Genomic DNA, 15616 nt, shown 5'->3' with positions numbered 1-15616 from the left:
TAACCCAGCTCTATAAAGTATAAACACTAACCCAGCTCTATAAAGTATAAACAATAACCCAGCTCTATAAAGTATAAACAATAACCAAGCTCTATAAAGTATAAACAATAACCCAGTTCTATAAAGTATAAACAATAACCCAGCTCTATAAAGTATAAACAATAACCCAGTTCTATAAAGTATAAACACTAACCCAGCTCTATAAAGTATAAACACTAACCCAGTTCTATAAAGTATAAACACTAACCCAGCTCTATAAAGTATAAACACTAACCCAGCTCTATAAAGTATAAACACTAACCCAGCTCTATAAAGTATAAACAATAACCAAGCTCTATAAAGTATAAACAATAACCCAGTTCTATAAAGTATAAACAATAACCCAGCTCTATAAAGTATAAACAATAACCCAGCTCTATAAAGTATAAACAATAACCCAGTTCTATAAAGTATAAACACTAACCAAGCTCTATAAAGTATAAACACTAACCCAGCTCTATAAAGTATAAACACTAACCCAGCTCTATAAAGTATAAACAATAACCCAGCTCTATAAAGTATAAACACTAACCCAGCTCTATAAAGTATAAACAATAACCAAGCTCTATAAAGTCTAAACACTAACCCAGCTCTATAAAGTATAAACAATAACCCAGCTCTATAAAGTATAAACACTAACCCAGTTCTATAAAGTATAAACACTAACCCAGCTCTATAAAGTATAAACAATAACCCAGCTCTATAAAGTATAAACAATAACCCAGTTCTATAAAGTATAAACACCAACCCAGCTCTATAAAGTATAAACAATAACCCAGCTCTATAAAGTATAAACAATAACCCAGTTCTATAAAGTATAAACACTAACCCAGCTCTATAAAGTATAAACAATAACCCAGTTCTATAAAGTATAAACACTAACCCAGCTCTATAAAGTCTAAACCCAGCTCTATAAAGTATAAACACTAACCCAGCTCTATAAAGTATAAACACTAACCCAGCTCTATAAAGTATAAACACTAACCCAGCTCTATAAAGTATAAACACTAACCCAGCTCTATAAAGTATAAACACTAACCCAGCTCTATAAAGTCTAAACAATAACCCAGCTCTATAAAGTATAAACACTAACCCAGCTCTATAAAGTATAAACACTAACCCAGCTCTATAAAATATAAACACTAACCCAGCTCTATAAAGTCTAAACAATAACCCAGCTCTATAAAGTCTAAACAATAACCCAGCTCTATAAAGTATAAACACTAACCCAGCTCTATAAAGTCTAAACACTAACCCAGTTCTATAAAGTATAAACACCAACCCAGCTCTATAAAGTCTAAACAATAACCCAGCTCTATAAAGTCTAAACAATAACCCAGTTCTATAAAGTATAAACACTAACCCAGCTCTATAAAGTATAAACACTAACCCAGTTCTATAAAGTATAAACACTAACCCAGTTCTATAAAGTCTAAACACTAACCCAGTTCTATAAAGTCTAAACAATAACCCAGCTCTATAAAGTATAAACACTAACCCAGTTCTATAAAGTATAAACACTAACCCAGCTCTATAAAGTCTAAACAATAACCCAGTTCTATAAAGTCTAAACAATAACCCAGTTCTATAAAGTCTAAACACTAACCCAGTTCTATAAAGTCTAAACAATAACCCAGTTCTATAAAGTATAAACAATAACCCAGCTCTATAAAGTCTAAACACTAACCCAGTTCTATAAAGTATAAACACTAACCCAGCTCTATAAAGTATAAACACTAACCCAGTTCTATAAAGTATAAACACTAACCCAGCTCTATAAAGTCTAAACACTAACCCAGTTCTATAAAGTATAAACACTAACCCAGTTCTATAAAGTCTAAACCCAGCTCTATAAAGTATAAACACTAACCCAGCTCTATAAAGTATAAACAATAACCCAGCTCTATAAAGTATAAACACTAACCCAGCTCTATAAAGAATAAACACTAACCCAGCTCTATAAAGTCTAAACAATAACCCAGCTCTATAAAGTATAAACACTAACCCAGCTCTATAAAGTCTAAACACTAACCCAGTTCTATAAAGTATAAACAATAACCCAGCTCTATAAAGTATAAACACTAACCCAGCTCTATAAAGAATAAACACTAACCCAGCTCTATAAAGTCTAAACAATAACCCAGCTCTATAAAGTATAAACACTAACCCAGCTCTATAAAGTCTAAACACTAACCCAGTTCTATAAAGTATAAACACTAACCCAGTTCTATAAAGTATAAACAATAACCCAGTTCTATAAAGTATAAACAATAACCCAGTTCTATAAAGTCTAAACAATAACCCAGCTCTATAAAGTCTAAACACTAACCCAGTTCTATAAAGTATAAACACTAACCCAGTTCTATAAAGTATAAACAATAACCCAGCTCTATAAAGTATAAACACTAACCCAGCTCTATAAAGTATAAACACTAACCCAGCTCTATAAAGTATAAACAATAACCCAGTTCTATAAAGTATAAACAATAACCCAGTTCTATAAAGTATAAACAATAACCCAGCTCTATAAAGTATAAACAATAACCCAGTTCTATAAAGTATAAACAATAACCCAGTTCTATAAAGTATAAACACTAACCCAGCTCTATAAAGTATAAACACTAACCCAGCTCTATAAAGTATAAACACTAACCCAGTTCTATAAAGTATAAACAATAACCCAGTTCTATAAAGTATAAACAATAACCCAGCTCTATAAAGTATAAACAATAACCCAGTTCTATAAAGTATAAACAATAACCCAGCTCTATAAAGTATAAACACTAACCCAGCTCTATAAAGTATAAACACTAACCCAGTTCTATAAAGTATAAACAATAACCCAGTTCTATAAAGTATAAACACTAACCCAGCTCTATAAAGTATAAACACTAACCCAGCTCTATAAAGTATAAACAAAACCCAGCTCTATAAAGTATAAACAATAACCCAGTTCTATAAAGTCTAAACCCAGCTCTATAAAGTATAAACACTAACCCAGCTCTATAAAGTATAAACACTAACCCAGCTCTATAAAGTATAAACAATAACCCAGTTCTATAAAGTATAAACCCAGCTCTATAAAGTATAAACAATAACCCAGCTCTATAAAGTATAAACACTAACCCAGCTCTATAAAGTATAAACAATAACCCAGCTCTATAAAGTATAAACAATAACCCAGTTCTATAAAGTATAAACACTAACCCAGCTCTATAAAGTATAAACACTAACCCAGTTCTATAAAGTATAAACAATAACCCAGTTCTATAAAGTATAAACACTAACCCAGTTCTATAAAGTATAAACAATAACCCAGTTCTATAAAGTATAAACAATAACCCAGCTCTATAAAGTATAAACAATAACCCAGTTCTATAAAGTATAAACACTAACCCAGCTCTATAAAGTATAAACACTAACCCAGTTCTATAAAGTATAAACACTAACCCAGTTCTATAAAGTATAAACACTAACCCAGTTCTATAAAGTATAAACACTAACCCAGCTCTATAAAGTATAAACACTAACCCAGTTCTATAAAGTATAAATACTAACCCAGCTCTATAAAGTATAAACAATAACCCAGTTCTATAAAGTATAAACAATAACCCAGTTATATAAAGTCTAAACACTAACCCAGCTCTATAAAGTATAAACACTAACCCAGCTCTATAAAGTATAAACACTAACCCAGCTCTATAAAGTATAAACACTAACCCAGCTCTATAAAGTATAAACAATAACCCAGCTCTATAAAGTATAAACCCAGCTCTATAAAGTATAAACACTAACCCAGCTCTATAAAGTATAAACACTAACCCAGCTCTATAAAGTATAAACAATAACCCAGTTCTATAAAGTATAAACACTAACCCAGTTCTATAAAGTATAAACAATAACCCAGTTCTATAAAGTATAAACACTAACCCAGTTCTATAAAGTATAAACAATAACCCAGTTCTATAAAGTATAAACAATAAACCAGTTCTATAAAGTATAAACACTAACCCAGTTCTATAAAGTATAAACAATAACCCAGCTCTATAAAGTATAAACACTAACCCAGCTCTATAAAGTATAAACACTAACCCAGCTCTATAAAGTATAAACAATAACCCAGTTCTATAAAGTATAAACAATAACCCAGTTCTATAAAGTATAAATACTAACCCAGTTATATAAAGTCTAAACACTAACCCAGCTCTATAAAGTATAAACACTAACCCAGCTCTATAAAGTATAAACACTAACCCAGCTCTATAAAGTATAAACAATAACCCAGCTCTATAAAGTATAAACCCAGCTCTATAAAGTATAAACACTAACCCAGCTCTATAAAGTATAAACACTAACCCAGCTCTATAAAGTATAAACACTAACCCAGCTCTATAAAGTATAAACACTAACCCAGCTCTATAAAGTATAAACACTAACCCAGTTCTATAAAGTCTAAACCCAGCTCTATAAAGTATAAACACTAACCCAGTTCTATAAAGTCTAAACCCAGCTCTATAAAGTATAAACACTAACCCAGCTCTATAAAGTATAAACACTAACCCAGCTCTATAAAGTATAAACACTAACCCAGCTCTATAAAGTATAAACACTAACCCAGCTCTATAAAGTATAAACAATAACCCAGTTCTATAAAGTCTAAACCCAGCTCTATAAAGTATAAACAATAAACCAGCTCTATAAAGTATAAACAATAACCCAGCTCTATAAAGTATAAACAATAACCCAGTTCTATAAAGTCTAAACAATAACCCAGCTCTATAAAGTATAAACAATAACCCAGTTCTATAAAGTATAAACAATAACCCAGTTCTATAAAGTCTAAACAATAACCCAGCTCTATAAAGTATAAACACTAACCCAGTTCTATAAAGTATAAACAATAACCCAGCTCTATAAAGTATAAACAATAACCCAGCTCTATAAAGTATAAACAATAACCCAGTTCTATAAAGTCTAAACCCAGCTCTATAAAGTATAAACAATAACCCAGCTCTATAAAGTATAAACAATAACCCAGCTCTATAAAGTATAAACAATAACCCAGTTCTATAAAGTATAAACAATAACCCAGTTCTATAAAGTATAAACAATAACCCAGTTCTATAAAGTCTAAACCCAGCTCTATAAAGTATAAACAATAACCCAGCTCTATAAAGTATAAACAATAACCCAGCTCTATAAAGTATAAACAATAACCCAGTTCTATAAAGTATAAACACTAACCCAGCTCTATAAAGTATAAACAATAACCCAGCTCTATAAAGTATAAACACTAACCCAGCTCTATAAAGTATAAACAATAACCCAGCTCTATAAAGTATAAACAATAACCCAGCTCTATAAAGTATAAACACTAACCCAGCTCTATAAAGTATAAACAATAACCCAGCTCTATAAAGTATAAACACTAACCCAGCTCTATAAAGTATAAACCCAGTTCTATAAAGTATAAACAATAACCCAGCTCTATAAAGTATAAACCCAGCTCTATAAAGTATAAACAATAACCCAGTTCTATAAAGTATAAACCCAGCTCTATAAAGTATAAACAATAACCCAGTTCTATAAAATATAAACACTAACCCAGTTCTATAAAGTATAAACCCAGCTCTATAAAGTATAAACCCTGTGAGCGTCCTGTATCCTCCCGTGTGTAAGCAGCTGATTTTTAAAGTTTGGATATATTACTTGTCTCTGAGCCGAACAGCTGATCAGGGCGCTGCAGGCGGAGCAACATGTTGGTCGTGTGTTAAAGCTTAAACAAAGGCGCTGGTAAGCGGAAAACCCCGACGTCATATGATAGCTGAAATGAGTCGTACGTCATTGTGACTAAGAAGATATGATCAGAATAAAACAAACACTAAGTTAACACAAGTCGTGATCCAGAAAGTGACAAACTCTAGAGAACAAGAGAAGCATGTTAAGATCTGTCCACTCCCACTCTCTGTGTTCATTAGCACAGCTGTTTCTCTCCTGGATCAATATGATGTCACAGCTCTGATTTCTCATGATGCTTATGGTATCATCACGAGTGACCAATAACACAGACTGTATCCTCTGATGAACGGGAAGAATCATCGGAAAGAGCATTTCAAGGGTTAATCAGGAAGGGAGGCTTCACAGAAACAGATACACCAGGAGGGCTAAAGCTTTTAGAATAAGAAACACAGATAAAGTGTTAGTATCCCTCCTCTCATAAGGCAGGTAAACCAGATATGTCACTCAGATTTTGAGTTTCTTCCAGCTTTAGATGCTGTCGAGAAGTCGCCTGCATGATGGTGAGTTCACTCTTCAATCTTTCATGAAGTCATTGAGTTTCATCGTTATGTTCTGCATTTTTATTACATTTTACTACGTTTCAGTTTAAGTGTCTATTTCAAGCTGGTGCATGTGTAGCTGACACTGTGCTGCAGATCATTGTCTCCTGTCGCTTCTGTTGTGTTACAGGTTTAACTGTGTGGTTCGACTGCTTACAAGCCAGCTGCCTGCTGTAGTGGAGCGAATACAAGATGTATGGAGCTCAAAGCCCTGATCAGTCATCACATGTCATCTGGTTTACATGTTGTCCTGCTGAAGAAATGTGATCACTGCTCCTTCATGTCCTACAAAAGTAATGCCCTCCTTGTGTGTGTCACTTGTATTTACTGCTTCAGCCTGAGGGGATGCGAGGGGCTGCAAGATAAATTTGTGTCAGGGTGTTTTGCATTTTGCTGCATCATGCTGGATACAAAATCCCTCAGAAAACCAGTGCAGGAGGCTCCGCAACATGCACTCATGCCTCTGTGCTATAATCTGCCCCAGTGCAGTGTGGGATTTTTTGGCTCACACTCAGTCAGTTGAAGAGGCAGCGAGCAGCTGATTGAAATGTGCGATTTCATAACGAATCAGCCTTATGGTCACTGCTGTCAGACTTCATCATCATTCTCTGTTACATCAGGCTCTAGGTCAGATTTTTCTCACCATATCTGTGGTACCTGAATGTCCCGTGACTCAGGGCTGGGAGGATTTTTTTTCAGCACTTTAATCCCTCCAGTTAATACCAAATCTGAAAGTCTGAGTCACACTACCTGTCTCCTTCTGGCTGTATGTATGACAGCTTATAAGACGGAGCAATAGTACTAATAAATGTGTCTCTGTGAGTCATCACTGCGTTTCCCCAGCCTTCATCTCTGCAGCTCCATCAGGATCTCTCTGTGTTTGCAGAGGAAGGGAGGCGATGCTCTCTAACTGTGGTGCAAGCTTTGCAAAGCTTTAAAGGCTTTCAGCACTGAGTGAGATTAAAAACATTTCAACTATTAGCAAGAGTGTCGTCCTTCAAACAGGTTTTCTACAGTTGCATAGCAACAGCAATCGCCATGGCCAGCCCTTCCACAGACAGCAGATTCAGCGACCTGGTAGACGCATGTGACAGCTGCAGCCCTGCATCCTGCTGCCTACAAAGACGACAGCTGAAGACAGCAGCGAGGCTCCGGTGTTCTCTTCCTGATAGGATGCTCCTAAGATAGTGTTGCCACGCAACAAACCCAATTCTGGCCTGCCAACAGAGTTCTGATTGAAAATGGATTCACAGCAACACAAATATGACTCAGTAAGAGCCAGAAAAGAAAGCATCTTACTACCTGTTAAGTGTTGAACATGATGATTAGTACAGCAACAAAGGCTTTGAAATAAAGCACAGTTCGTTTTCTTTATGAACTCAAACTGCTGTTTAGCAGAACTATCTATTACATAACACTGTGCAGTCTTTGCTCCTCCAATTATCTGTGTTAGAGATCCTGTTATCGTTTAGTTTGTCCTTCTCTGGAGTCTCATGCACTCCTGCTCTTCTGCAATAATGTAAATTCTCACTTCAACCTTCCACTCTGTAGCCCTATTAGCTGATAAAAGGATGAATATTTATCAGCCCTGTACACCCACCAATATCACTACAGAGAGAACGCACATGGGCATCAGCTGCCCCCTCAACTTTGGAGGAAGAAACACTTCAACATTAAACTTTGAAAAGTCACCTCTTCAATTCCAAAACACTTTACAACAAATCAGCACACAGCTTTGCCTTGCCAGCAAAAAGTTAGGGAAATGTTTCCAACTCATAATGCATGTGGGCACATACTTCTGGCTAGCACAAAACCTGCGAGAGAAGCAGCAAGTTAGTAGCTATCAAAGTCAAAGATTAACACGAGTTTGGCGAAACAGACAGTGGTATAGTGGACTGAAAGCCAAGTTTGATTATGTAAACTTGGTGAACAGAAGCCATATTAACACTAAAGAGATGGCACAATCGGCCCATATGTTACCCTTCAGGATACAGAATCATTTGAATGTACCAACAGATTCTCTCTGCATCACATGAAAGACTTTAAACAGAGAGAATCTGAAGGAGGTGAAGGATAACTGAGCTGTTTCCGATATGGTGTCCTGTGACTAGACAGCCTGTTTGAGACAGTATTCAGAAGGTATGCTTTGTTAATGTCAGTCCACTGATGAGTTTAGGTTTGCCCTCCTCTTTGCTACCTTTGGCTTTGATTGTAGAAGGAAGAGCTAAACTGTTACTTACGATTTGTGGTGGTGGAGCGTGTGGGCATGGTGGTTGTTGGAGGAATTGGCTCGATGCAGGCGCTCAAGCCTCTCCTTTTCTTTCTCTACAAAGTTGGTGTTGGTGCCAGTACTGGTGGATGGAGCCCGGGTCAGCCGACTGTGGGCTCTTGGCTGATCCCTGGGCGGGATCGGAGGAGGTGGAGGTGGGGCCGGTGCTGAACAGGGCATCGGAGCTGGAATTGAAGTCGGGATTGAGATGGAGGTCGGGACCGAAGATGGAGCAGGGGCAGGAACTGGAATAGCAGTCATACTGGTGCTGTTGGTGCTGTTGTAGCAGTGGTGGGTGGAGGTGTGGTGATGGTGCTGATAATGCTGGTGGTGGTGGTGGCTGTGATGGAGGGAGATTGAAGAAGGAGGTTGGGGAGGAGCTTGGTGTTGGCTGTTGTGGTATAGGTGGTGGCTCTTGGTAGAAATTGATGCTGATGTGGCCTGGGTCGGTGGAGGCGGCGGCGGAGGAGGAGGGAGAGGAGGTTCAGGAGGAGGAGCAGGTGGAGGTGGAGCAACAGGCTGTCGGTCCAACCGCAGGTCCTTGTTCTCCTGGCTAAGCCGGTCAAGCTGGACCTCAAGTTCCTCGATTCTGCGCCGTTGGGTTTCCAGAAGCTTCTGTTGGCTCTCGATGATGTTGTTGAGTTCAAGAAGATACTCCACGGCCCGGTTTGGACTTTCTGGGCTGCCTTGGCCTGGGCCTTGATTAGCATCCATGTTTAGCTGGTTTGAGAGCTAGCACACAGGCTAAAGGCTTGGAAACCTCAGGCTTGAGAACTGGGTGACTGCAGAGCGACCGGGGTTCACTTATGCTCTAACTTCAAAACTAAAGAGCCTTAAAACAGCTAGCTGATTAGATCAAGGTTGTACACTGACACCTGGATCTGAGCTTATTGCTAAACTTCAGCACTTTCTAGAGCAGAGCTAAAGGCTAATATCGGCAGGTTAGATATCACAGAAGTTAGTTTTGGTAAAACAAGTAAAGAAGCAAAAGACTATTAATACCCAGAGTTAAGCTGCCTTACTCTACAGTCTACTCTACAGCCTAACCTCTTACAACTACCAAATTACACCCTGAGCCCTACACCCGTAAATGTTGCTGTCCTTCACCCTCCCCCCCACCAGAGGTAAGTGGGGGGGAGAGGACTTTCTCTTCTTGGAGCTCTAACTTGACTATCAAGATGGACCTCGTCGTTGCAGGCTGCAATCAGAGAGGTTTATCGAGTGGTTGACCATCCCCTGATTCAGTCAGGTGTTTCTGTTGGGACTCAAACCCAAGAAAGGTAAAATACAGATCCAATAAAAAAGAAGAGATGTATTTTCCTCCACTTACACAGTTTGTCTATGTGTTTGTCAATGAGTCAGTTGTATCCACTCTTTGCACTCCATGCAGAAGATTAGAATCTAGGTTTGCAGGAACCAGAAATGGGGACCATTGGTGGTAGAGACTCCCTTTTTCCATCTAAGTCCGACATATTGTAAAAAGGATTGTTGAGTTGTCCAGCATGAGCATCTACAAAATTTGTTTTCCAATTGCTGCTGCAGAAAAATGCAGTATGCACTGACGTAAACAAGTTTGCAAACAAGATTACTAATCTCCGCTTTTCCAGTCTCGCCTTTAAATCCTGGGGTCAGAACTTTTGTGGTAATGCTCCAAATCAAAGCCTGGACATTTTCGGGGCAAGAAAAGAGACGAGAATTCAGTTCAGACCCCCTCAGTCCTAATAACAGTCTGGAAACACCCCTTGAGATATCAACACAACACAAAGCTCCATGAAATTAAAATGTAATGTCTACCGAAGATCATCTTCTGACAAACTTTAAAGAGCAGAGGTTCACCTCTTCCCGGGCCATGGGTTCACCTGTAGGACTCAGGCTGTCATCCTGCAGATGGTCTGTCAGAGGACGTGATGCACAAAGGATAAATGTCATGTCAGGCATTCCTCTTCCTGCTGCATGCAATGAGGACGCTCAGATTCAGCCACATGTTCATCCTGTTGGATGGCATATCAAGACCCTTCTCCATGTTGTCCATCTGTTACATGAAAAGAGCAAAAGAAAGACAGAGTCAATGAGAAGATTGTTGTAAAAAAGATCAGTATCTCTGTTGTCTGTTGTGAAATGTTTTGTTCTGTTGGCCCCTGGGTTTTTGTCAAAGCGTAATTCCTGCATAGTAACAACTATTTTTACATATTTCAGGGTCTGAATTACAACTGATACAACATATTGATTTTCTAAAACTGGCTCCAATGTGATCCTTGGGGGCACATCACATCTTCTTTATAGAGGAAGGTTCAAGTATGTCCACTAAAAGCTCTTGTTGTTTCAATTTTAATGATTAATCTTTAATCAATTCATGGCTGTTAAGAATTTAACAGATTAAAAATGTATTAACCTACAAGCCGCCTGTGCGCCTCACGTCCTGGCCAAAAAGTTGCAAAGTACGCACCGCAAAGACTACAGCCGACCGGCAACCACCATGTATGTTCTGCACATGCGTGAGAGGAAACAACTCTCCGTGCCAGGCGGCAGTAGTCCATTTTTATAATATGAGAAAACCATTTTCACACCGCTGTCGGTCACCACAGAAAAGAAGAGGTCGGTGGCGACCAATAAGGAGAAACCGCACTAATGAGTGAGAGCATGGATACTACAGCAGCATGCTCAAGGGGTTTTCCTGAACCTGTGAGGAGAGCTGGAGAGAAATGAAACCTCCCTACAGCCAATCAGAGAGATCTCTCTCAACCACAACGGATGCTGATCCGACATGCCGAATTGGCCAAAAAAAGGCTGACGGACAAAACGCTAAAAACTAAAACTAGGGCGACGGCTGCTCACCGACGGTCCAACTACAACCGACGGCCGACGAGCTCCTTGGTGTGTCAGGGCCTTAAAAGAAGAAGCCGTACGGAGAAAATGAGGCGGTCAGCAGAGAGTGTTTTCTGCAGCTGGTCTTCTTGTGAATAGACTCTGGACTCTGACTGATCACAGACGTGCTCATCTTAAAAAAAAAACCACACTAGACCGTAAGCTACATGTATTATGATGAGTATTTTATCACTCCACGTGTAGAAATGTTGATTTGCCTACATTAAGTGTATTGTGAAGGTTTTGTTTCACTTTGATACAGAACTTTATGTTGATTTTAAGAAGGAGTTTCATTCGGTCAGCCATGTTAGAAAAGGCAGTAGCGCCCGATGGTATTGTTTTGTTAGCCGTTAAATAAGTCATAATTAAAATATATTAAATATTTAAAAGAGAGCGCCTTGTTGTTTTATTAGTTCAAACTGTTTGTATTTAATGAATTCATGTTTTAAGTAACTACTATGCTGCTATAATGGTTTCAATAAAACAGAAACTGAGAAAAGGACATTTCATATATTTAATATTATATTTAATATTTAAGGCATTTTGTAGCTCATTAATTATTAATTGATCGTTAAGGTGTTCAACTATCGGTCAAGAAGCTAGCCATCTTTCTTATTAACTACTGCTCACATATTAGAAGTTCTAGCCCCCACAGTAACCCCCCCACGAGGTTTCTCAGGAACTGCGAGCGCACCGAGCAGTGAGTGAAAACATGAGCAGCTCTGCTCTCGTCTCAAAGTTAAAATCTGCTAGCCTGAATGAACCTGACTACAGGGACAGCGACTTGTCAATTTATGATTGGTCACTTAAACGCCATCACGCCCACCATCTTACCTTTAAAGGTACGGATAGTAGTACATTTATTATATATATATATATATATATATAAATATATTATTATTATTATTAGTAGTAGTACATTTATTCAGAGAAGTCGTTTACAGAACATCTACTTAATTTTCTCATCTCCATAGAACCAGATGAAAACATCAGGTCCGAATGTTTATTCCTTTTTATAACCTGATGTCATCATTTATAAACCACACTCTTTATCACATTGGAGCAGGTCAGTGATTGGTCGATGAGTGGATAACATGATTATTGATCGTTGGTGTTTGTTGTTGTGCGTCAGATCAGAGTGTAGGCGGCTTCAACCGTTTCTTCTTTGTATTCTGATGATGTTTCAGGGTAACCACTTTTTTAATTGAGCAGTCAAGTTATCTACAATCCACACACACACACACACACACACACACACACACATACACACACACACGCATTCATACAGCCCACACATTTTACAGACAGCAGCTCCAACAGCACGTACATGCACACATTAAACAGACATTGCATGCATCTCACACTAAATGGTTAACACATCCTACACACACACACACACACACACACACACACACACACACACACACACAATCGGCCCACATGGCCTATATAGCTCACAGTCACACATTCATGGCATGCACAGACACTCACACTCACACTCACACTCTCTCACACACACACACACACACACACACACACACACACGTACAATGCAGCATCCAGAAAAAGCGACAGGAATAAGAAGCAGCGGAGTCTCACAGGTTTCAGCGGCTCCTGCAGAGATGATGGAGGGATGAAGGTGGAGGAGGAGGAGGAGGAGGGAGGTTTATTGATCCCTGCTCATCCCTCTATCTTCTCCTCCACTGCTGCTGTCACCATCATGTGCCTCCGATTCAAAATAAAAAATGTGTTTCTGGAGCTCGGTGGTTTCTCTTCGTCTTCTTCTTCTTGTTGATCAGATTCTCATCAATCCTTCTCTATTCCTCCTCTATTCCTCTCGTCTCTGCTGCAGGCCCGGCTCCTCTCCTTCTCCTCCTTTTTCTTCCTCTTTTCCTTCTTGTTGCCGAGTCAATCTCTTTCTAATTATCATTCCTCTGCGTCTGACAGCCGAGCGATCCTCTGCTGCAGCACTGATGATCCCTCTCTCTCTCTCTCTCTCTGTGCGTGTGTGTGAACGGACGCTGCTTCGGTTATTATCGCTGGTGAAATATTAGTTTTTTCTCCTCCGCTATTCTGCCGTAGAAGAAGGAGGAGGAGGGAAGAAAGGAAGGGAGGGAGGGAGCAGGTTTTGGGACCAGACAGGCTGCCTGGATGGATGGATGGATGGATGGAGGAGGTGGAATCAGAGGAGATGAAAGAGGGAGGAAGATTGTGTGTGTGTCAGAAGCAATGAGGAAAATCATGCACACATCTGTTCTGGTTAAAAACACAAACACATGAATGTTACTGAAGGTTTGAGACCTGCAGCTCTGTAGGATTCAAACAATCACAGAATAAGTCATGACGGTGTGAAGTGTTGGTCCGTACATGTTAAAACATAAAAAAAGAGGAATTAACATTTCTGATGAAAGTGATCCAGACAAACATCAACCAATCAATCAACTTATCAACCAATCAACCAATCAATCAACCAATCAACCAATCAATGAACCAATCAACCAATCCATTAATCAATCAATCAATCAATCAATCAATCAATCAACTAATCAATCAACCAATCAATGAACCAATCAACCAATCCATGAATCAATCAATCAATCAATCAATCAATCAATCAATCAATCAATCAATCAATCAATCAATCAACCAACCAATCCATGAATCAATGAATCCATCCATGTAATAGATAAGATGCTTCAGACTGTAGAGGCTCATGGCCCCCGTTGAAGTTAAATAACTGCAGTTCCCTGAGTGTCCACTTGAGGCTGGTTCCCCATCAGGTCTGAATTACAGTTTTTATTTTAACAGCAGAAAGAATCCCATTTACAGCCTGGATTTAAAAATCTGTCTTTGTTTCTCTGTTGGCGTAGCTCAGGTGATTGACAGATGATTGATAGGTGATTGACAGATGATTGACAGGTGATTGACAGGTGATGCCTGCTACACAACAAAACTGACAACAAGGAGTTGCGGCGAGATGCAATAACTTGAGGATATACAAACATCGGCCTTTCTACACTACTCGTAATCACCACAACTTGAGAAAGTATCTGGAGTTAAGGAGAGTGCCCTCCTGACCTGCCCCGCCCCCTGATGGCGGCCTTGTGTGTATCTACCTTAACAACCGCCTCCCGACAGTTGGCTTTCTGTGTACCTACCTTAAGACAAGCCCCGCCCCCTGACTGTCGGGCTGCTGTGTACCTTACTTAAGACAAGCCCCGTCCCCCAACACTAGTCCTGGTGTTAACCTCCCTTAGGACAAGCCGTGTTCATCCCGACGCTAACAGCTGATAATTAAAAACCGTAAGAGTAAAATGTTAAAGAGTGTGTCATCGACTCTTCAACATGTAAAGATATTAAAGTTAACGCTCAGACGTTATCATGAGTCCATCCACAGAGGCCTCGACGTCCCTCTTTAATAAACTCAGCTGGTATTAAAAACATGTTATGAAAGTTGTCTGTGCACGACGTCACACATGACGCTGCAGCGACAGCATTTATTAAACTCTTTATTCAGTTTAACTTTATTTCTTATTTTCTTTAAAGCTTAAACAATATGAATGTTTACATTGTTTGAAGTTTATGTGAATACATCGATATATTAACCTTGTTATATTTATATTATTATTATTATTATTAATATTATCATTCATAAAGAGGCCGTTTGATTCTTCTGCTTTAATTTGAACAGGTTGTCTCATCAGTGCTTTTATTTTGAAGCTACTTCAGTAACTTCCTCCAGCTGGTATTTTAACAGAGATTTAAAAACATTTGAATAAATGAACACATTGTGTACTCTTTTATTGTGGAGGGGTGTCAGGGTCCCTTCCTGTCTGATGTTGGAGGCTGCGCAGAACTCATGAACACCTTAGATTCAATATGAGCTAAATTATAATTATTATTTTAATGATGAATATTATACAGAGTTACAGACAAACAGGAAGTTAACCCACCAATAAATCACATTAACAGCTGGAAGCTTCCTGTGTCAGTCTTATGTTCCTTATGTGACACGAGCACCAATTAACCGGCCGTGCTAATTAACGGAGCACGCGGTCACGGTTTTAAAAAACCCTGAATTATTAATAAAGCGTTTAAATCAAAG

The 15616-nt window shown here is 38.7% G+C and overlaps 1 protein-coding gene across 2 annotated transcripts in view; it reads right to left on the bottom strand.

The window, feature by feature from the left end:
• The window catches only part of LOC132967185 (IQ motif and SEC7 domain-containing protein 2-like), a 26407-nt gene extending 12468 nt beyond the window's left edge, over positions 1 to 13939 (bottom strand). For both annotated transcript variants that reach the window (XM_061034050.1, XM_061034049.1), the window contains exons 1-2: positions 13111 to 13939; positions 8618 to 10678 (exon numbers count right to left, since the gene is read on the bottom strand). In XM_061034050.1, the coding sequence (XP_060890033.1) occupies positions 8618 to 9360 (743 nt within the window). In that variant the 5' untranslated portion in view covers positions 9361 to 10678; positions 13111 to 13939. The remainder of the gene's footprint in view (positions 1 to 8617; positions 10679 to 13110) is intronic.
• Between the last annotated feature and the right edge of the window lie 1677 nt (positions 13940 to 15616).

Source organism: Labrus mixtus, unplaced genomic scaffold, assembly GCF_963584025.1.
Source record: "Labrus mixtus unplaced genomic scaffold, fLabMix1.1 SCAFFOLD_119, whole genome shotgun sequence".
Lineage (NCBI taxonomy): Eukaryota > Metazoa > Chordata > Actinopteri > Labriformes > Labridae > Labrus > Labrus mixtus.
This window is presented reverse-complemented; position numbering and strand designations above follow the sequence as displayed.